The sequence below is a fragment of the Atheta coriaria genome, unplaced genomic scaffold (assembly GCF_025399875.1).
Source record: "Atheta coriaria isolate IRGN ID8LTWV9N9 unplaced genomic scaffold, Caltech_Dcor_3.1 hic_scaffold_6_pilon, whole genome shotgun sequence".
NCBI classification, from domain to species: Eukaryota; Metazoa; Arthropoda; class Insecta; order Coleoptera; family Staphylinidae; genus Dalotia; species Dalotia coriaria.
This window is the reverse complement of record NW_027045448.1, coordinates 3,646,180-3,667,634: the sequence shown is the minus strand read 5'-3', so window position 1 is coordinate 3,667,634 and position 21,455 is coordinate 3,646,180. Positions and strand designations below refer to the sequence as shown.

The 21,455-nt window shown below is 34.4% G+C and overlaps 5 protein-coding genes and 2 long non-coding RNA genes across 12 annotated transcripts; 3 read left to right on the top strand and 4 right to left on the bottom strand.

Moving 5' to 3' along the window:
* Window positions 1-282: 282 nt before the first annotated feature.
* Window positions 283-1,055, bottom strand: LOC135794040 (uncharacterized). The gene is made up of 3 exons (XM_065305173.1): window positions 867-1,055; window positions 712-816; window positions 283-647 (listed from the first exon to the last, which is right to left on the bottom strand). The coding sequence occupies exons 1-3, from the start codon at window positions 1,028-1,030 to the stop codon at window positions 308-310; spliced, it is 609 nt and encodes a 202-aa protein (XP_065161245.1). The 5' UTR covers window positions 1,031-1,055; the 3' UTR covers window positions 283-307.
* rnh1 (ribonuclease H1) lies at window positions 1,055-2,527 on the top strand. Its single transcript, XM_065305171.1, has 5 exons — window positions 1,055-1,196; window positions 1,256-1,618; window positions 1,713-1,807; window positions 1,861-2,036; window positions 2,325-2,527. Exons 1-5 carry the CDS (start codon window positions 1,129-1,131, stop codon window positions 2,400-2,402), a joined length of 780 nt encoding a protein of 259 aa, XP_065161243.1. The 5' UTR covers window positions 1,055-1,128; the 3' UTR covers window positions 2,403-2,527.
* Window positions 2,409-3,439, bottom strand: LOC135794039 (esterase AAEL000016). Its single transcript, XM_065305172.1, has 3 exons — window positions 3,072-3,439; window positions 2,819-3,016; window positions 2,409-2,762 (listed from the first exon to the last, which is right to left on the bottom strand). Exons 1-3 carry the CDS (start codon window positions 3,298-3,300, stop codon window positions 2,491-2,493), a joined length of 699 nt encoding a protein of 232 aa, XP_065161244.1. The 5' UTR covers window positions 3,301-3,439; the 3' UTR covers window positions 2,409-2,490.
* Window positions 3,440-3,892: 453 nt separating this feature from the next.
* On the bottom strand, window positions 3,893-4,364 carry LOC135794863 (uncharacterized). The gene is made up of 2 exons (XR_010548968.1): window positions 4,237-4,364; window positions 3,893-4,171 (listed from the first exon to the last, which is right to left on the bottom strand). It is a non-coding gene; the product is annotated as an uncharacterized lncRNA (long non-coding RNA).
* Window positions 4,165-6,692, top strand: LOC135794861 (lipid droplet-regulating VLDL assembly factor AUP1-like). Its single transcript, XM_065306329.1, has 4 exons — window positions 4,165-4,556; window positions 4,639-4,918; window positions 5,023-5,635; window positions 5,697-6,692. The coding sequence occupies exons 1-4, from the start codon at window positions 4,513-4,515 to the stop codon at window positions 6,008-6,010; spliced, it is 1,251 nt and encodes a 416-aa protein (XP_065162401.1). The 5' UTR covers window positions 4,165-4,512; the 3' UTR covers window positions 6,011-6,692.
* On the bottom strand, window positions 6,362-8,860 carry MsrA (methionine sulphoxide reductase A). Of its 6 annotated transcripts, none has more exons than XM_065306333.1 (5): window positions 8,665-8,860; window positions 7,804-7,863; window positions 7,327-7,494; window positions 7,014-7,271; window positions 6,362-6,962 (listed from the first exon to the last, which is right to left on the bottom strand). In XM_065306333.1, the coding sequence occupies exons 2-5, from the start codon at window positions 7,848-7,850 to the stop codon at window positions 6,728-6,730; spliced, it is 708 nt and encodes a 235-aa protein (XP_065162405.1). In that variant the 5' UTR covers window positions 7,851-7,863; window positions 8,665-8,860; the 3' UTR covers window positions 6,362-6,727. The 6 variants fall into 6 exon arrangements, with proteins under 6 accessions (XP_065162405.1, XP_065162404.1, XP_065162402.1 ...); XM_065306332.1 differs by lacking the exon at window positions 8,665-8,860 and adding an exon at window positions 8,105-8,318; XM_065306330.1 differs by lacking the exon at window positions 8,665-8,860 and adding an exon at window positions 7,947-8,036.
* A 1,463-nt stretch (window positions 8,861-10,323) lies between these two features.
* On the top strand, window positions 10,324-15,132 carry LOC135794865 (uncharacterized). Its single transcript, XR_010548972.1, has 3 exons — window positions 10,324-10,606; window positions 10,717-10,755; window positions 13,695-15,132. It is a non-coding gene; the product is annotated as an uncharacterized lncRNA (long non-coding RNA).
* Window positions 15,133-21,455: the final 6,323 nt, after the last annotated feature.

Here is a 21,455-nt window from a genome sequence, read left to right as displayed (position 1 = left end):
ACCACCGCCGTCGGCGAATCGGGCAAATCAATACCGACGCGCGGCGCTAAAAGACGAAACCGTGTCACGGGGCTACCGTCACTCGCTCACCCCGATCGCACACGAGGGGTTCATTCAACCACCCACGTACTGTCTCGACGCTTGCGCTTATTTTCGGCTCACAAACAACGCAAATGAGGCAGACGGAGTGCAAAACCACGCATAAATGCAAGAGATGAGAAAACAGAAACGCTTAACTTCTGCCTTCCAATTGTTCCTTACATTCAAATAAGTTACATCACATGTGAACAAGTCATTTTATCTTAAGCTATGTTAGTACATCATTATCAACATATTGTGTTAATGCGAGTAAACCATTAACACACTGGTTACTCTCTAACTCGATCATAAACGTACTTTCCCAGTGCTTCATATTGTCTAGATGTAAGTAACTCATTCTTTTTGTCGAATTCTGCATATTTTTGTATGCACTTTCAAAAAATGTATAAAATTGCAATGCATCTTGAAGAAGTCTTCCTAAGGGTGGGATTACCGGTGTCCCTTGTAATAAAGTACAATCTCCTTTTTCCCAGTCAAGTTGTAATGAGGCAGTTTCCAGTTTTATCAATTTATCCTTAATTTGAGTGTTGAATCTACTAAGTTTGTCTCTGAAATAAATTTAAATTATCATAATATATAAGTAATGTAGGCAACCAAATATGTTCTTCTTACATAGAATCTCTTACAAATTTCATATCCTCTTCAATACTAGTTAGGATATTGAATCTCAATCCTTTTTGAGCAAGTTTGAAATTGGGCATGTGCTCTATATTAGCTCTAAAAATAATGTCATTACTTTTATATTCTTTGTATAATGTAATTCTTACTCTGAGACATATTGCAATTGTTCTGACATGTTGACAACTCCTTTTACTTTGTTTAGAAGATGATCTAGCACATCTCTCCATTTATCTATATGCAGGGGTACTATTTTGCAAAAATCTCTAAGGAGTGATAAAATCTCCGATTCAACAACATCCATTTCATGCATGTCTGAAAATTATTTTAGGTTAAAGGTGAACTCGGTTGCAGACAAAGTGGTTAGTGGCAGGCTTAAATTCTCAATAAATGTAATATTTGGTGAACTACATGTTACAAGTATTAACTTATTGTAAATTACTAAACCCATCATCAGTATTAACCAGAACTATGGATAGGTAAATGTTAAAGTAACTTTAAGATTTAGTATTTTATTAATATTATGAATCAATTTTAGTAATAAACTGAAAATCGTGCGATTAGAGCAAAAGGTTGCAAGGGCTGAATTGGCAATACAGAATTTATTAGCTGAGGTTGAAGGGATAAAGACTGAGATACATGCTCTCAAATCTGGACAAGCCACACCAATAATTAAAGCAGAATCAATAAATAAATTGGTTGATGTTGGACCACTTGTTCAAAAAAGACTGTTACAATGTAATTCAGGTGTTGGTGTGTTAGAGAAGGTAAAGAAAGCCAAATTATCATTTGATAAAGATGGAGATTATATTGTTGTTTATACTGATGGTGCTTGTCCAAACAATGGAAAAGGTGGTGCTAAGGCTGGAATTGGTGTGTGGTTTGGAGAAAATCATCCATTGTAAGTATAACTAAGATAAATAACATTGTATTTTCAGAATTGATTTATTTTTAAAAACATGATGTTAGGTTAAACATTGTTACAATGATTTTAGGAATGTTGGCAAACCATGTCCTGGAAATAGGCAGACCAATAATGCTGCTGAAATTTTAGCTTGTGCTGAAGCTTGTAAAATTGCAGAAATGAATGGTACACCAAGGTTGCACCATTTAATACATAACAGAATTAATTAATATTTTTAGATCTTGCAAAAATTCAAATTAACACTGATTCAAAATTTGTTATTGATTGTGTAACAAAATGGATGCCCAACTGGAAAAGAAACAATTGGAAAACTGCAGCTGGAAAGGATGTTATTAATAAGGAAGAATTATTGATTCTGGAAAAGAATGCCAACATCTTAAATGATGTTAAATATGTAAGTAGTTTTACACGAAATATATATTTTCATATAAAAAATGGTTGAAATGGATAAATTAAATTTGTCATAATGCAAAGGCCAATCATTTTGATATGAATTACTGAATTCTTCAAAATTCTAGAGAATTTATATCTTTAATCGTGAATGATTGTTCTTATCTAAATTAGTGGTATGCGCACGCAAACTTTCAGCCTTTATAAAATGAGGAAGATGTGCCTGTCACATCAATAACAAGCCCTATTATTTACTCCTTTTAGCTCATATGATAGTTATTTATGATTTTAGAAACATGTGAATGGACATGCTGGAATTCAGGGCAATGAAGGTGCTGACCAATTGGCAGTAAAAGGTGCATACATGTAACAAAACTTTGATTTTGAGTTTCATTGTTCCACTTTATTATTTATCTCGTTATTTGTTTCATTAGCATAAGACACATTCTGTGAATGTTTTACCTTCTTAAATTCTTAATAAATGCTTGAAAATCATGCTTCTGTGTAGCAGTAGCAGGTAAATAATGACCACCTGGATGTGTGACCACCATTGGATTATCAAAGCAACTTGCCAAGTCAGAACTCATTTCAGTTGGAATGATTTTGTCTGCTGTGCCATAAATGTGTAAACTAGGTATGGCAATAGTATCTGAATAATATTTCATGTGTGGTAGACTACCAGACTTGAATCCAGATGACATGATTGCAAAGTTAAACTTAAAGGGTAACACTGAAACAAAAACATATTAGACTTATAAAGTTTTATCAGGATATGATTATACTTACTGCCCCTATGCTGTAAATCACATAATAATCCAACAAAACATGCTCCTTGTGAAAAACCAAAAATGCCATCAAAAGGGCCATCAGTTTCAACAACTTTCTCAATTAGTTTGATGCTTTCTTCATAGCCAATAGCTGGACCACCTTTTCTGATACCTCTAAATGAATTATCCTCTCTATTAAAGAACCAACCATATTGCTCTAAAAATATAAGCATTTGTGTATTTCCTTATAAATCAGTTCTATAAATCATTACCTAAATCCTTAGCTTGCCCTATTTCTGTATCATCATTTTCTACTACAAGCACCTTATGTGGTGCTGTTATATAAGTAAATTGAGCCCACTTGTGTAACATTTTTCTAAATGATCCAGTTTTGTTTTTGAAAACTTCAGCATTCTGCCGGTATCCGTGAATGGCGAGGATCTTCAACTTGTTAGTGGGCAGATTATCTTTGTGACAGCAAACGTTATTTTCCGCACTCATTGTATGTATAGACTATTCGTTAATTGTTAGGCAATTGCAAAATTTAACTCCAAGTAATAAAATGTTACAGTATCACCATACTATACAGTTCATAATTAAAATAGGAAAAAGTAAGGTTAAACAAGACGCTTTGATGTATATAAAAAGTTGCCTACATTTTAACTCTTTAAAAATCTATTTAGATAAACTAAGATTGAGCAATATATTTACTTTATTATGTAAAGAATGGACGCTTTAGTTATGATCTATTTGGTTGAATGCGTAAAATGATTTTTACAGTTATATTTATACAATTCGTCACAAGTGTATAAGCATGTCTCCAAAAATCTTAAATCACTATATTTGAGTACATTTTGCGGTAGAATGTATTGGCTATTTATAAATATATTTTAAATTAGTGAACTAAGTATATTTATTATCCAGCCATAAACCTGTAAATAGCCGATTGAATAATGTATCGTCAATTACTCTTTACTTCTTGGTCACATTATGCTTTATGATATGTTTTATGATAAATAATTAAACTCCATGGCGACTGTAAAAGTGGTCTTATAATACCCTCGAGCAAAATAGAAAAAATATTTGGTACACATTTTAGTTAAATACTGAAATTTACTTGTTTTAAAAACCAAGTTAATTTTTCATCTAACATTTACCATTTCTACCATTTATCGTTATTCCACTCTTATTCGCGTTTTAATAATCTGACTCAAAAATCCTTGGATCCAAGCGAGACGCCAATATAATTTGACGTTTCGTGTCTAGAACGCTAATCACGCTTATTGTGACGTCAAGACCCAGCTGGTAACCTATCTTCGCGTTGGATTTACACCTTGTTTTGCTTTGCACTCTTGGATTGCGACCAAGTGTCCTACGGTAAAATCCAAAACCAGATACGTGAAGCTCGTGAATCAAAGCGGGGCGAGAATCACATACGTTACCGCGTTACCGTTGTGCGCGGTGTTGTGCTAACGCGGAGTGATTGTCGCAAATTTCACCATCGTTCCTGCTGGTGTGTCGCAAACGTCGCATACGACTAACTGCGATTGTCCATCGCAAAATCCGATTCGCAATATTCCAATTGAAATTTCGTTTGGGGACGACGTTCGACCAGGGACGAATGCATTACAAACAATTTTGGAATCACAATATTTATTTTTTGCATAAATAATCAAGCACGATCACGCGTTACGCGCGCACTACACACGGATCATGGTAAATAATATTGAAGTAAAGCAATTGTTCAATTACAGCAGGTAAGTTCTAAAGGCTTATTCATAAAATCGTTCAATGATTTATATTTGAGCAATTGTAACTAATGTGTGGTATTTTTCACAGATTTCCAGACACAAATGCTCTGCTGCTATTGTATCTACCATTTGGAATATTACTTGTGCTAGTGCGATTAATACTATTGCTCATTGTTCTACTACTATCCACAGTACTTCCAAAAGTTAAATTCTTGCAAGTCATCTATCAAAAATTGCTGTGCGTGACGTTTGGCATTTCGGTGAATGCCGAAAATATAGAGAGGAAGGAACATGTTGATGCCTATGTGGGAAATCAAGTTTCGGCTTTAGATAGTTTTGTAATTCATATTTTAACACAATGTATAACTGTAAGTATTATTAATTTTATTGCTTTACAATTATGCAACCACTAGTTTCCTGTTTCTTTTTTGAATTCATTCAAGTTTGCATTTAATTTTAAAATTATTTTTAGCCTGCTGCTACTCTTGATACACAGTTATCAAAATTGTTTGGGCAAAAGTTTCTTGGACCCTTAACCAACTTGGAAAGTCTGAAAAACAATATTGCGCATTTTAACACAAGATGTAAGGCTTCCTTGTTTCTGCAACCAGAAACATCTGAGACCAATGGCAAAGGTTTACTCAAGTTTAATGCTTGGCAATTCTCACTTGCTAGTAAAATACAGCCAGTTCTTATTGAGACAAGGCGTCCCGTTTTTAACATCGCAATTAGCACGATTGACTCGAGCTACTGGAGCAATTTATTCTATTACATGTTTTCGCCTATGACGGTGTACAGAATTAGGTTCTTGCCGTCGGTGGAGAAGAAGGCATTCAGTGATGATGAGTTCTGCAATAAGATACAGCTTGACATGGGCAAGTCACTCAATGTTACGGCGACGCAGTACACGGCGAAAGACATGAAAGAGTATCAAAAGAGATATGTTATAGAGCAACAGCGGATACAGAATGTGCCAGTGCGCAATGCGCAGATGGCGGTGATAAACGCCGAAATACAGAGGATGGGAAGACAAGTCAAGGAGGTTTTGCCTATGGTTCCCCTTAACGTAATTTACCGAGATTTAGGTAACTGCTATAATAATTTACTGAATTAAACTTATTAAATCATGTTTATTTGTTGGAACAGCAAAGACAAGAAATATTGATGTAACAATAACGAATATTCTGGAAGGACTTGTTACGTACACGCCGGAAACTCTTCCTACTCCGTCGACGGGCACGTCTTCCTCATCGTCGCAAACGCGCTCTTCGACTCCAATCCGCGTGCCCACCGTGACGGCCAACAACAAGGACCCATTTAACACGGCGGCGTCGACATTCGGCAAGTCAGCCAATGAACGCACGCTCTCTTTTCAGGAACGCAAGGCTCAGTTAATCGCGAACGCTCGCCAACGATATATAGAAAAGCACGGTCTCAACTTGGCACTGAACAATTGTTGATTTCCTCCAACACACTTTATTGTTCTCGTCGGTTTCACTGGAAATACACAAAATATACCCCTAGTTTTGTCATATTAATGAAATTCGCAAGTCGCAAGCGCTTAGCGTCAATACATAAATCATAACAAAAACAAAGAGACGCAGATAGGCGTAGTCCAGCATAGAACTCTGAACCCAATCTAATTAAGTGAATATTACGTACATTCAATATTTGTTTCCAACCTGTAACAGATTTACTAATATTTCTTGTAAATATCGACTTCCGCGAGAAAAAAAAAACGAAAATCATTGCAAACGTTTCTAGTTTCTTTTATGAAGAGAGAACAGGAAATCAAATACTGAACTGAAATATGAACTACAGAATACTTGTTTTATTTACTTTACATTGATGGTAATCAATTTTTAAAAACTAATCTAAACATAGTTAACTTAAATAACTAAGTGATAATTCTAATAACAACAGATAGATTTGTGATTTAGCAACGAAGCGGACTGCCAAATTATTTATTTTCATAGCATGTTTATTTGCTAGTTCAACTTTTACGAATCCTCTTTTATTATCCTTGGACTTGAGATTTCTGCTGTTTGGTTTCATTGTAGTTTAATCAAAGTTTTTTTCTTAGATTGTTGAATTATTAAATTAAAAGTTGTTGCGTCTTTATTAAAGGCACTATAAAACTGATCTCCATTTTATTGAAGATGAAGAAATGTATGTAACTAACAGTAGAGAGTGCCACCTTTATTTGCGTGCCACTCTTTTCTCACGTATTCGATCATTTTCTCATTGAAACCAAAGCCCTGCAATTCATTTTCCAGATGTTGTTCTTTTCCAATACCGACGATATAACCATTGAGTCTGGCCGCTATGTGCGAAGTTTGTAGTAGCTGTGGAGATAATTTGAGCATTTCGCACAACCACGGATGCCGTTGCAATCTGTATTTTTGATGGTAACTAAACAAATCAAAATGTTAAAAAGAATCTAAGCACTACCTTTTTACTTACTCTTCGGCCGGATAGAATTCACGTGCTGGTGCAATTTCTGTGATTAACTTCTCGTTGCGTTTTTTAGCCTCACGATCCATGGACTGTTCAGCGATTTTCTTTTGTTCTTCATTGTGATATAAAATGAGAGACATGTATTGGCGCTTGATTTTGGTAGTTAGGCCGTATTCATGGTTGTTCCAGAACAGCGAGAGTAGTTTGTCATAATTCACTGTTTTTGGATCAAAGTGGATTTCAATCACTTCAGTGTGGTCACCTCTTCAATTGAAAAACAATAATTACAACACAGTATGTATTGTTTGAATTCACTTACAAGTCCCGATATTTCGGATTTACTTTAGTTCCACCGGAGTAACCGACGACAGTACGGAGGACTCCTGGAGTAGCGCCGTAGAGGCAGTCACATGCCCAGAAGCATCCCATTCCAAAGGTGGCCTTTTCAAAAGGGGTGTCTATTTCGTGTTGTAAACTTGGCATGGTTCTGAAGTATAAAATTTCTTTTTAGGTTTATTCAATGTTTTATGTGTACTTTCAGATTTTTTAATATGGAAATATTAAATGTGAACCTACACAAGTTGGCTTGCATTTTTTGAGTAAAATAATAACTTGTTTGCCAACTTGAATTTTGCAGAACCCAGCTAGGAGCACTCGGTAATTTATTACTATTGCAAAATCAAATATAATAGATTTATCTTCTGGAAGATGAGTATAATCAAGCAGTGTTTTTAAAATATTTTTTTAGAATAAACTTTGACTCAAACTCAAAGTAAACTCAATTGTAATAATTTACCTGTTTAAATTAGCACCCATTCGAAACCCTCGTCTCAAAAAGTTCATTTGATTAATGCTCCTAAACATGACACAAAATCATTAAATACGTAATAAAAATTAATCACTTATATTTGGTGTAAATATTAGCGTATAATGATTTACCACTTCCGCTTTGGGGTTTTCGATTTTAGTGAATCACGGAACATTTAATCACATAAATTTGATCAAATGTGTCCGAGGTCTCGGTGCTATTTAAACATTATCATACCGATAATGGGTCAAGGAAATGTTATAGAGAACCATTTACAAATCTCACTCACTGCATGAATATATTTGGGTCAGTTTATATTGTAAAATATCGGTTAGTTTAAGATGCACGGCCGGAACGAGAAGTAGCGTCATAAATCTTGCTAATTGTAACAAATCAAATCATTCGAAGGATTGTATGGATGAGTTTCGGTAGAAGAACTAAATTGAACTAATGGTGTTATATTGAAGCAAGTGCTGAAGGTTATTAGAAGGAGAACGACGCGAATAAGAAGAGACATGTACGAGGCAGTCGCAGTAGGTTCCTGAATAATAATTACATGTTCACGAGCTCAATGTTACATGATGTGGTGGGGTTCGCAATCTTATTAGCATTGAACTTGTAACACATTTGCTCTGCGTCCTAGCTATGTGGGGCAAACTATATAAATGATTACTTTAAAATACTTAAAATATTTTTTTTAATCTTAAAATATGCATATATGTCAATTCCAAAGAATATAAATAATATTAGATTTTTGCAGTTATAAGCTATAGTCTAATTTTAATACAATATGTTCGACCAAATGAATTGTACCTATGATTGGATGTATTATATTCTTTGTTTTCTTACCTGAACTTGCTTCCGACTGCCTCAGCGCTACGTCCAACTACCTCGAAGGCACAACGCAGACTGAACACCAGCACGAAACTCGAATGACGCTTCGAGACTACTTTTTATGATTCACGCGTTGATAGCTGACTACTCAATATTTACAAGATTTACAAGTAGACTTGTGATAAGGTCTTTAACTTTTGCGCATAGTATTTAATAAGACTGCTACAATCACGCTAATATTTGAAAGTCATGAATTTACAAAATTATATTTAACTGCGCATTTGACACGTGTTATTAATGCGTATTACGGTACTTTTTTTTTGAGCTTACTAACAGGCAAAGGAATTAAATTTTATTGCTTATTAGAAAGCACTTAATCACTTTAACAAGACTATTTAGATAAGCAAGGGTAATAAAAAGAACATTATATTTTATGATGAACTGTCTGCTACATTTCCCTGGTTACAAAAGTTAAACTAAAAATAAATAACACTGCGTCATTACCAAGTTGACTACACTTGCACTAGAGAGGGAAAGTAAATCGGCTGGTGTAAATGCGGTTGATAAATAATTTCCTGTGCGCGCATATTTAATCAATGACTTGCTTCTGAACGTGCACATTAGAGCTTCGCATTTAAGATACTCCGCACTTCATAGCTTCATACTTGCTTGTACCTATACATAAGCCATAGATACGCATATGAAATATTCAAATTCAAGGCAACTGGCGGCCGACATTTCAAGTACGTAACCTTCTCAGTTCGCACACGTGAATTTACTCTGCAACAACTTTAATATTGTATAACGCTGTTTTTAAATGTTGGAGCCATCATTCACTTGTTGTTGAGGGTCACAATGTCTAAAAAAGCGTAATAGTAAAAAAAATTTACGGAGTTTTCTTGAACAAGAGTAAGAAATTGCAATGTTTTAATTCAAACTTAACTGGCAAAATCGGAATTGATATTGATGCTACTTGCCCTCTGAGAATTTTTAGATACAGATCTGTTCAAATTGCTCTACGTTGTACTACGTTTTAATCACCTTGACATTTATTAAATTTATTAATAAAACCCTTACATGACCTCATTCACTTCAAGTACCTTGTAATCTGCAATACATTGATTTATCGTAAAAAAATAAGATAAATATTTCGTGACACATTAAATTTAAATAAAAAGGTTATCATCTTTATTTTATTAAAAAATAGGGTATAAAATCTAAGAGCCCGTGACGGCCAAACTTTCGTCATTTTAGGAAAGATGAAAATGTTTCAATGTCTGTACCCAACACAGCAAAGAACGATGTTTTTGTTAAATTTTTACAACTTAATGCTAGACCTTGTATCTCCAGTACTAATTGTTGTTTTTAATTATCATGTTGTAAATTGAAAGGCCATTTATAATTTCCGGTCACTCAAAGATGGCACTAGCATGAACTAAAAATCATTAAATAGAATTGTATTGTTTATTTCGATATTTATCGGCAAACGTGGGCATTCGGCACAAGAATTGTGTTTGTTTTGAACACTATTTACATATTTATCGCTTCAGCGTGGAATGCAACGCATGAGGTCCCCGAGTGTCGTCGTTGAAATCTCTTTGCTTTCTTATCGTAAACTATCGCATCGTTGCCTGCTCGGCTTCGGCATGTGTTATCGATGGTTTGCAGCCAGTTTCGTGCCGATCGTTGGGTAGTTCTTACGTGTTTTGACGGACTCGTATTGTTTGTTCAGACGTCTGCTTTCTAAATTTGCATTATATTTGATCATCAATCAATTATTCAATTGTAACTGCTATAGTAATGTTATTTATTATTGACGCGCTTGATGTACATTATTGTACAAAAGTGGTAGATATTTGATCGCGTTTCGTGTGCAAATAACAAGGTTCGGTGTCCGTCGCTAAATGAATCGGATATAGGATGGCCCTCATGTAGATTTATTTATCATTATCCTTGCGTAAGTAACTTTTAACTCAACATCACATATTGTATTTCTTCTATGATGTATGAATATATTATTCTATAATCTAATGAAATGTTTCAACTTCTTTTTTTTTTTAATTACAGCAGTTGCTGTGCCCTGGTGACTGATGCGCACAACAATTCGTAAGTTTCTAATTCAATCATATTTTTCATTATAATTTACGCGTCCAACATTTATTGCCTTGTTACGTATCTTAAAACACACGCAAAAGTTGCCTCTTTTTTCGAATTTTTCAAAACTTACTGTGGCAAATGGTTCATATCTCGCGAACCCTTTCTGATATTTTTTTCGGATTCTAGTAGCGCAAGAATGATTTTTGACGATGCACCTCTTGACCTCCGCGAAATTCTGCCCTGACTATATTTAAATGACCGCCGATTTTACTCTTTTTCCGCATTTTTCTGAACTTTTGGTGGAAACCGACTCATTTTTCGCGAACCCTTCGTGATATTTTTATTTTTGAAGTGAAAACTTCTTTAGAATCGTTCCGATGTCAAAATTAATGAAGCGTCACTAAAAAGAAACAAACGTATTCGTTTATATGGTTTAGCCTGATATACAGTGCTTCCTATTATCGTCGTCTCCTTTTTGTGCGATGCTTCGTAGCTTGCCACAAGCCACTTGATTCGAAATAGTTTCTAAATACAGTGGAGCCGCGATAATCCGGATTGTAGCATTCCTCGATAATCCGACAAATTCGCTAATTCGAATTTGAATTACTGAGATTTCACTGAATACTATATTATCGTTTTTCTAGTTGCTATCTTGTTTAGTTTTGAAGATCTGTCGAAAATCGTGGAAATAAATCAAGCACCACCATTGCCCATTTTTTCTTAAGAATTAAAATTTTATATCTTTAATTTCTAATTTAACTACCTTATTTTAAAACGAATTGTCCATAAATTAAGACTCTGCGATTCGTTCCTTTTTATTTCTTTCAGTTTATGACATATTTGCAATTAAAATAAATTGTCAAAAATTCAAAAATGTCACTTTTTAGTACATTTAGTGGAGTTTTATGACTTTTTACTGTTAGAAATATAATTATTTTATATTTTTATCTGATAGAGAATTTTTCAGTCTTTCATAATCAGCAATTCGTTGGTTGCTATCTGTTTTAGTTTAAGAGATATTAATGATCGAAATTGGCAATTTTTTCTTTTGAATTAAAATTTCATCTCTCAGATTTCCGTTTTAACTATCCTATCTTGTAGAGAATAGTCCGTAGATTAAGACCCTGCGATGCAATCTTAATTATCTCTTTTAGTTTACGAGATATTCGCGATTAAATAAAATTGGCAAAAATAAAAAATGACAATTTTTAGTACTTTTAGTGACGTTTTATGACTTTTTACTGTTAGAAATATTATTATTTTATATTTTTATCTGATAGAGAATTTTCCTGTCTTCCATAATCAGCAATTCGTTGGTTGTTATCTCTTTTAGTTTAAGAGATATTAATTATCGAAAATCGTCGATAAAAATTATCAAGCACCTCTCCCCCGGGCAATTTTTTCTTAATAATTAAAATTTCATCTCTCAGATTTCTGTTTTAACTATCCTATCTTGTAGAGAATAGTCCGTAGATTGAGACGCTGCGATGCGATCTTAATTATCTCTTTTGGTTTACGAGATGTTCGCGATTGAATAAAATTGCCAAACATGGAAAAATGTGTCTTTTTAGTACTTTTAGTGGCGTTTTTTGACTTTTTTACTCCGTTTAATTAAATTATTCTAAATTTTTATTTGATAGAGAATTTTCCAATCTTCCGTAATCAACAATTTTATGGTTGCAATTCCTTTAGTTTAGATGATAGTCACTGTCGAAAATATTCATCTTTCCTAAAATGGCATCACGGGTTCTTACTCATAAGTTTACTGACATTTAAATATTGTAAAAAGTTAAAGTACGCTTTACACACCACGTGTGTGTTAACTAAGCTTTACTTGGTGGACACACTGATACATTAATCTTAATATAATATATAAATCTCGTGTCACAATGTTTGTCCTCAATGGACTCCTGAACCACTTAACCGATTATAATAAAATTCGCACACCATGTGCAGTTCGATCCAACTTGAGAGATAGGATAGTTTAAATCTCAAATTATAGGCCCAATTTTAATTTATTGCTAATTATTTGTCTGTTATTACGTCTTCTCTTTGTGCGACGCTTCGTAGCTTCCCCCCTTAAGCATAGACGTGTGTATGTGTGTACGTGTGGGTTGAAGTTGACCGGTTGATGTTTTTGTTTGGAGAAGGAAAGTCGCTTTCTCTGTCTGTCCCTTTGTATGCTTAAATCTTTGAAACTACGCAACGGATTTTGATGCGGTTTTTTACTTCCGTGCGAAGCCGGGGCGGGTCGCTAGTATCTATATATGTATATAAAAGAAAGTCGTGTTGGTTAACTCCTTTATAACTAAAGAACGGCTAATCCAATTTAGCTAAAAATTGGTGGAGAGGTAGCTTAGGGCCAGGAGAAGGTAATAGGATACTTTTTGAAGTGAAAACTTTTCTAAAAGGGCACTAAACGACACTAAAAAGAGACAAACATATTTGCGTATATGGATTATCTTGCGGGAGAATAAGAGAACGCAAATACAAAGTTTTCTATTATCCCCGTCTCCTCTTTGTGCGATGCTTTGTAGCATAGACGTGTGTATGTGTGTACGTGTGGGTTGAAGTTGGCCGGTTGATGTTTTTGTTTGGAGAAGGTTACTAGGATACTTTTTGAAGTGAAAACTCCTTTAAAGAACACTAAACGACACTAAAAGGAAACAAACATATTCGCTTATATGGTTTAGCCTACGGGAGAAAAAGAGCACACAAATATAATGTTTTTTTTTATCTCCGTCTCCCCTTTGTGCGATTCGTAGCGTCCCCCTAAGCATAGAAGTGCGTGGCTTTGTACGGGTTGGTTGAAGTTGCTCGGTTGATGTGTTTGTTTGAATAAGACTTAGAAAGTGTAGGATACATTTTTAATACTTTTTGAAATGAAAACTTCTTTGGAAGATACTAAACGAGTTTTCTCCGTCTCTTCTTTGTGCGATGCTTCGTAGCTTCCCCACTCAACATGCAGCGACCAAAACGATCAAATCTTATCCGACAAAACCGTAATGCAACTAGGATTCGAAGGATTGCGAATGAAAGGACTGAAGAAGAATAAAAAATTGCACGTGAAAAGCGAGGCGGAACAAAGTTTGCCGGGTCAGCTAGTAATTCATAAAACATAAATCTATATATATAAAATTTGCGTGTCACAGTGTTTGTTTCCGTACTCCTCCGAAACGGCTTTACCGATTTTTACCAAATTTTATATGCGTATTTAGTAGGTCTGAGAATCGGCTAACATCTATTTTTCATACCCCTAAGTGATAAGGGTTGTTCACCCTTAACTTTTTTTTTAATTTTTGGACAAATTCTTTTGTTTTTATTTTTTTATGATGTGGCATTAAAAAATACATACATCTCTATATTTTTACTTTTTTATCACCAACCCCTATTTCTTTATAGCCATTTTAGTAATTTAATCATTTTTCATGTCGCTCAAAGAAAAATTTTATATGCGTATTCAATAGGTCTGAGAATCGGATATTATCTATTCTTCATATCTCTAAGTAATAAGGGTTGTTCACCCTTAATTTTTGTTAAATTTTGGACAAAAAATGTTGTTTCTATTTTTATATAATGTGGCATTAAAAAAATACATACAACTCTAAATATTTACTTTTTTTATCACCAACCCCTATATTTTTATAGCAATTTCGGTAATTTAATTTTTTTTCATCCCGCTCGAAGGAATGAGACTGAAGTCGGTCTCCTGTTTCACGCATACAATAAGACTTCTCTCACTCCCTACACAGTTTTAGGCCATCATTATGGTATATGTATCAAGTGTAGTAGTAACGTTTACAATTATCATATTGCTATCTCAGTGTAACTCTGATATTAATTATTACTGTTTTATTCATAACTAGCGGACCCAACAGACTTCGTTCTATTAAAGAAAATTGTAATGTGGCAGATTTTGTTCCTCTCTATTTTATAGTCGGTTCAAAAAATTCTCCTGAATAGAACAGTCACCCCGTTGACAGGGCGCTTCCACGAACTTTCGCCACCCTTTCAAGAACAAATTATATTAGTGGGACCCACTAAAACACCCCGAATTGTGTCACATGCAATACTTAGTGATCGTAGATAATTAACCACGTTGCACAAAAAACGAAATGAAAGAATTAAACAAAAATGAATCAAAGAAAACTGCGGAATTTGTATCGTTTGTCAGTGGACAAAAGAAAACTCAGTAGAAAACCATAAATCAAAAATAAGTCGAAGAAGGCTGCGGAATTTGTTTCGTTAATCAATAGAAAAAAGGAAACCTCAGCTTTTCCCCGTTTTACCGGTAATAATTCCAATTTTTGTCGCCGAAAAAACCACCCTTAGACTTTAACAAACATATTAAAAGAAAAATTACCTAAATTGGTCTAGGCGTTGTTGAGTGAATCGGTTACCAACACATTTTGCGATTCATTTTTATATTTTAGATAATAAAATTATTAATTTTATGTGTATTTGACACGATTAGTTTAGTTAATCAAGTTTTACATACTTACATACTTATAATATGTAAGTTACTGTTTGTCTATACTAGAATTTATCTAGAACTTAAAAATAATTTATATGGCAAAACAACGTTTGCCGGGTTAACTAGTATTATATAAAATTTTACTTCTGGTTTTATTAAGTTGATGATGGTGTTACAAATGTATTACGGTAGCAATAAAATTGAAATAAGTTATATGTACTACTATCCTGCATGGGTAAAACTACATGTTTTAAATTTGCATAATCCTTGTAATAGTTCTGTAGGCCCTTGAAACTTAGTTTAGTATGTGATAGTAAAGAAATGTTATATGTTATTAATTATAATCAATAATCATGTTTCTTTGTTAATATTGTTGCATTTTAAAATTTAGATGTTACCGTAATCTAATAGCTAGCTTAATAGCTAGTAAAGTAGCATTTAGTAATACATTTGCATGTTGTGGAATGTGATAATTTCTTTACTGAAATGAATAATGAGGATTTGAAATCCATGCCACATGTAAAGATTCAAGATTTAAAACGAATGATTTATGTGAAACTAATTAATAAAATTAATAAATGACTTTTAAGATAACAAAACATATTGCAGAAGTAGTGGGAGAAGATAATTGCGACAAGTTTTGAGTTATTTATTTAATGTTTATGTTTGATTTTATAGAATTTGGCTTGTATACACATAATTTCGAGACTTGTTTTCGTTTTTTGTAGTGCGTGTTAGCACTGTTTGGGTTTGTGTGTGATGCTGCGCCCAATGTTACCTGAGGCAAACTGTAGGGAGAGTAGGGTAATGGGAGTCAGCGGGTAATGGGAGTCACCCATATATCCACGAAACAATAGTTACGAGTAACGCGTAAACGGCGTTCCTACCTCCGTTCTGGCCCCCAGTGCCACCCCCGAAAAATCATGCAAATCGGTGCGTGTATCATTGAGATACGCCAATATTTTATTTTTGAGCTCCGCTGATCTAATTTTACGTCCACGCAAATTAGACGATAAGTGTCGAATATCTTGCAATATTCGAATGAAACTTTATATAGTCTTAGTTAAACATTCAAAATCGTGATATGCAGTTCAGATTACATTAATGTTGTGAAGAAATATTTTTTTTTTTTTCACAATAGTGCAATTGTGGGCAATGGGAGTCATGCGACCCCCAATGGACGTTTTTGTCTTTAGTCCGCTTTAAATGGCCTATAAAAAGCAATGTGACTTATTTTTCAATAGCCTTCTTGCAGAAACGATACTGCGGGAAAGTAACAAAACTTATGATTCCAATATTGGCACTGATGACTTATGCCAGGGCGATGAGGATGAAGATTTGGAAAACTGATGTCTAATGTGCAACGATTTAAAAAAAAACAATTAAATGTGGTTCAGATGCACTTCATGTGGGCTATGGGCTCATGTGAAATGCACTGGGTGGGACTTTGCGGAATATTATGTCTGCGATATCTGCTAGATTTCGTTTGATTCCGATTGTTCCCAGGGTGACCACCATTACCCGCATGTCGGTGTAATGGGAGTCAAATCTGTTTTTTTTTTAAACTTTAATAATATCCAAAATTGATTGTCAAAGTGACCGAAAATTATTTCAAATAATAGGTATTTAAGTAAACAATGCTTATAAGCGATTGCAATAAGTATTTTGTTTATAATTTAAATTATATTTGAGTTTTCCCTTAAGTGACCCCCATTACCCTCTTTTACCCTACTCTGCACGCTGCTGACATCAACGGCGACATTTGGTAAATAGTTTATTCCTGCCGTCGGACGGTGTGGTCGGCTTTACCTGTGTTCTTAATTAATTAATTCAGTGATTTGCGCTGTATTCGATCAATACTTAATGGTAGTTAGAATAAATTGACTATTACATTAATACGAAGATAGAATACTTTATTATAAAATGTGAATTTAATGTTTAGTGTACTGTTTCCGTCGGTGCATGTGCCAACTCCAATATGGAATATACATATATTCAACTACATATTTAGCTACACATATTGCGGTGCAAGTGGCTTACCAAGTAAGTTTTCATATTGTCGAGAACATGTGTGTTGTCATGTATTGTCTTTCTGTGACAAATTAATCATTATTAACTGTCATTTACCGCGATATTATAAAATAAAAGCGATGGAAAAGAATGAATTGCATATTCTTAATCTACGGGAATTTTTTTATTAGATACCATACAAAAACCGGGAAAATAAGACTCGTGTTTCTCAATATTTCAGTTGCTATTATCTCATTAACTAAAAGCTATAGAACGAGACAGATTGAAAATTCGACATATTCGGAATCTGCTTCAATGCTTGGCTTCAATTTCTCGTTCATTATTCAAAAAATCTTTGATTTTTTTGAAGTTTAGGAAGATCTCTTTCTGGGATTTTAGATTTCCTTCTAGAATGTAGTTGTTTATCTTTGTATTCCCTGCGTATAACATTTTTATTTATTTTATTATTCATGGCATCCATTACCTTTATTAGTATTCGTGAATAAACATTGTTTTGAGTTGACTGCAGCCTACAAGCAAAATGAAACCACCTATCTCCAGGGTCGCGTTCAGCAAGTATAGCGCAAACCGATAGAGACCGCATGTTGTCGACGTAGACTGAGCTCGTTGTAGTTTTATTTCGGGCGCCAGGTAAATCGCGCGTGTTCATCAACGTTCATCAACTAGTTCTGTTTCGTCCAATCATAATTAGGCATATCGGTTTATATTCCACAAACAATTAACGGCATATATTGGAATCGCGTTAAATGTTCATCAATCGCAGATTCATCGTTAGTTCATTTGTGCTCGCGTGTGGTTCCGTCGGCCGTCGCTGATTATTTTTCACCTGTGGAATTATACTGAACTCAATTTTAGAATAGACCTTGTTGGTTCTCAATTAGCAAATATAGGAGTTACCAGGTAAGTAAAATTAATCAGGAAATTGTCGTCTCCACGACGGGTTGTGTCACAAGTTTTCTCCAACCAAATAAGATGATCAATCGCGAATCTTTGTTTCCATTACGCGTCACACTAATAAACCGTTGAATTAATTTGCTAAATCTATTTGTATTTTATCAACAATTAGCGTGTCAAGCGGGACAATTAAAAAAATAATATTGCATTTTATTATAAATTGTTTTCTTCGTATAACATCCTACCCATTTCTGTATTCTGGTGTTACCTGGAAAATAGATTGTCTTTGTAGTTTTGGTTCTTGTCTTTCTTGAACTTTTTGTTTTCTTTCTCTAACACTCTGTGCATTTTTTTTCATTGAGTGAACATAAGGTTTAGTTGTAGGTTTTGGTTGTTTTTCAATTGCAAGTTGCAATTTTCTGTTTGAGACACTCTGTATCTCAATTTCCTTTGACATCCATACACAAATGAGCTGTACTTGTTGTTTTGAAGTGTCTCGTTCCGATCTATGAATTTTCTTTTTGCAACACCCTGCATGTTAAATTCCATTTATAACACATGAAAATATAGCCATAATTGTAGTGTTTGAAAGTTTGTCGTTGACGTATATTCTGAAATGAAGTTGTTTTCTTTCTGTATCACCCTGTATATTAGTTTCCTTGATTGTCGAGTGAAAGCGAGCAAGGTCTATAGTGTTTAGAGTTTTTTGTTTGCACCTTAAATTTTTCTTTTGTATCACCCTGTATTTTCATTTTCAATAACGTAGAAAATGAACTATTTTCTAATTTGTTTATCATGAAAGAACTTTATGATCTGGCGCTTGCTTATACGAGTATGTGCACGACTATGCTCGTCGTAAGTCCTGTTTGAATATGGCGACATGTATTTTGTGGACTTATAAACTTGTATTCTATTGTTAATAAAGAAATAGTAAGATATACCGAGTTCTTTGATGTGTGTGTTTGATTATGTGTACCCCTTCTATCATTTCAGGTACAGGTCTCTATGAGAGTTCCCTCTCTCAGGGGATGATCCCCACTATAAAAATTGTTAAGGTATCTTGTATGATTTGTGTACTCCTTCTTTCATTTCAGGTACAGGTCAGAACTTGTAAGAATATTTTTGAGTGTCACCTCTCTTGAGGCGACTTGAAACTTAGAAATATTTGAACAAGACCTTACAAGGATTGTCCTTATAAGGAGTTCCCTCTCTCTGGGGATGATCCCCCACCATAAAAATTGTTGATATGCCTGATAATTCCGGGGATGAAGCGCAGAGACATCGAAGCTGTAGGGTGGGCCGGGAGCAATGGACACATCGAATCAGTGACTTAGACTGTCTAACGACACGGGCCAAAAAATTTAAAAATCTGATCCACTCCTGTTCTCTTTCTTCTATCTCCTCCTCCTCTCTACTCTGTTCTCTTCCTTCTATCCTCTCAACTTCTCATTCTTCTTCTTCTATTTCTTCTATGCGTTTCTCCACTTACTTTTCTTACTTCTCTATTGCCTTCACTTGTATTTCAATTTCTCTTATATTTGGTTGCAATTCATATATGCAACCCAAATTACACCTGTTATTTTTATATTTGAGAAAAATGCCTTTTCTACCTGAGATTCGATCCGTGTCTACTAGCATGCCAGCAGGTGCACGTATCCACTCGACCACCGAGTGTTTTTATTATTGTTATTTGATTCTTCTATTTATGTTTTTACTTTATTCAACTTTTTAAAAACAATAACACCATGCTAAGTTAAGCTATGTTGCACACGCTGCACGCGCCTAAGACTTATATGCAATATGACTTAATACATCAATACTGAAAACGACAGGGAGGATAATACCAAAAAGTAATATGAAAGAGATTGTAATATTATATTGTGTTTTATTTACAAACATTATAAATAATATATACAATTATTCATATCGAGAACGTAAAGACTTAAAATTCGCACATCCATAACACCGTTGCAATGGATATTTCACTAAAACAGTCGCAGTCTGGACAAATGCATTCTGCTCAGTTGCGCCGCATCCTATTGTTTCATCTTTCGACGTAAATATAACAGACCTAGAAAACGAGTATTAATGTTAGAGTTTCTAATTTCGAAAACGCCGCGTTCATAAATCATGACTTCTCGCCGTGTGTTTTCAACTAAATTAAAATACAATGCAACTTTTTAAAATGTGTAAAAACGTATAAATAGCGCGCCAACTAACATGTACCGGATTATTGTATTCTCAACTTCAGTTAATAAACAATTAAAGGTTTAAATAAGTGTTCCTTTGAATCGCTCACTAGGAATCTGATTAATTAATCCTTAAATAACACAAGTGAATCGAAGTTAAACAAGTTCTAATTCGCGAGCCCGATCCGAACAAATAAATGAATTATATTTGATCAATACGTGAACTAATAGATAAACTCTGTTAATATAAAAAAATCGCTCGACACGAATCGCGAATATAATTTGTATCTCAGCGAACGTGCAGTGTAAACAAGTTGAAAGCAAGCGGCTATCTTGCAATGCGCAAGATGCAAAGCAAAGGGTTCATCATCCAAAAACATGCTTGCGCTAGTAGAAATGGAAGAAAAAAAAAATCACGAAACCATCGCAAAATATGAGCAGTTTTCCAACGCAAGTCTTAAAATATTCGAGAAGGGCAAAAGGCAATACATGTTTGTCGTATAAATTATAATGAAAAAGTATGATTGAATTATAAACTTACGGATTGTTGTGCGCATCAGTCGCCAGTGTACAGCAAGTACCTATGAAGTTGTAACATGTCATAAGGTTTATGAATAATATATTCACGCAATATAAAAAAATACAATATGTGTTGTTGAATTAAAAGTAACTTAGGCGAGGATAATGATGATCCTATATATGATTCATTAGCGACCGACACCGAACTTTGTAACTTGCATAAGTATGCACACGAAACTCGATAAAACATAAACCACCACTTTTTAACAATAATGTACATTAATCGCGCAAGTAATATATAACATTACTATAGTAGTTGCAATTATATACTGGATTGAGGATTGAATATAATGCAAATTTAGAAAGCAAAAGTCTGAACAAACAATTCGAGTCGGTCAAAACACGCCTGGATCAAACAGCGACCGGCACGAAACTGGCTGCAAGCCATCGATAACACATGCCTTAACCGAACAAGCAACGACGCGACATGTTTAAGATAAGAAAGCAAGAGATGCGCAAAAACCGGCGCGTCGATGGCACACGACCTTGTGCACGAATTGCAATAGGTTTACTGACTCTTACTCTATAAGAAACAATATCAA

Bases quoted from the DNA above. Each gene is read 5' to 3' on its own strand.
- LOC135794861 (XM_065306329.1), top strand. From the start codon at position 4,513: ATGGTAAATAATATTGAAGTAAAGCAATTGTTCAATTACAGCAG. The intron at 4,557-4,638 runs GTAAGTTCTAAA...TATTTTTCACAG, and splicing joins CAATTGTTCAATTACAGCAG to ATTTCCAGACACAAATGCTC. The intron at 4,919-5,022 runs GTAAGTATTATT...AATTATTTTTAG, and splicing joins TTTTAACACAATGTATAACT to CCTGCTGCTACTCTTGATAC.
- LOC135794040 (XM_065305173.1), bottom strand. From the start codon at position 1,030: ATGCATGAAATGGATGTTGTTGAATCGGAGATTTTATCACTCCTTAGA. The intron at 817-866 runs GTAAGAATTACA...CATTATTTTTAG, and splicing joins CAATTGCAATATGTCTCAGA to AGCTAATATAGAGCACATGC. The intron at 648-711 runs GTAAGAAGAACA...AATTTATTTCAG, and splicing joins AAATTTGTAAGAGATTCTAT to AGACAAACTTAGTAGATTCA.
- rnh1 (XM_065305171.1), top strand. From the start codon at position 1,129: ATGTTACAAGTATTAACTTATTGTAAATTACTAAACCCATCATCAGTA. The intron at 1,619-1,712 runs GTAAGTATAACT...CAATGATTTTAG, and splicing joins TTTGGAGAAAATCATCCATT to GAATGTTGGCAAACCATGTC. The intron at 2,037-2,324 runs GTAAGTAGTTTT...TTATGATTTTAG, and splicing joins TCTTAAATGATGTTAAATAT to AAACATGTGAATGGACATGC.
- LOC135794039 (XM_065305172.1), bottom strand. From the start codon at position 3,300: ATGAGTGCGGAAAATAACGTTTGCTGTCACAAAGATAATCTGCCCACT. The intron at 3,017-3,071 runs GTAATGATTTAT...TTATATTTTTAG, and splicing joins AGGGCAAGCTAAGGATTTAG to AGCAATATGGTTGGTTCTTT. The intron at 2,763-2,818 runs GTAAGTATAATC...TTTTTGTTTCAG, and splicing joins TGATTTACAGCATAGGGGCA to TGTTACCCTTTAAGTTTAAC.
- MsrA (XM_065306330.1), bottom strand. From the start codon at position 7,990: ATGTTCCGTGATTCACTAAAATCGAAAACCCCAAAGCGGAAGTG. The intron at 7,864-7,946 runs GTAAATCATTAT...TGTCATGTTTAG, and splicing joins AAAACCCCAAAGCGGAAGTG to GAGCATTAATCAAATGAACT. The intron at 7,495-7,803 runs GTAAATTATTAC...TTTATACTTCAG, and splicing joins ATGGGTGCTAATTTAAACAG to AACCATGCCAAGTTTACAAC.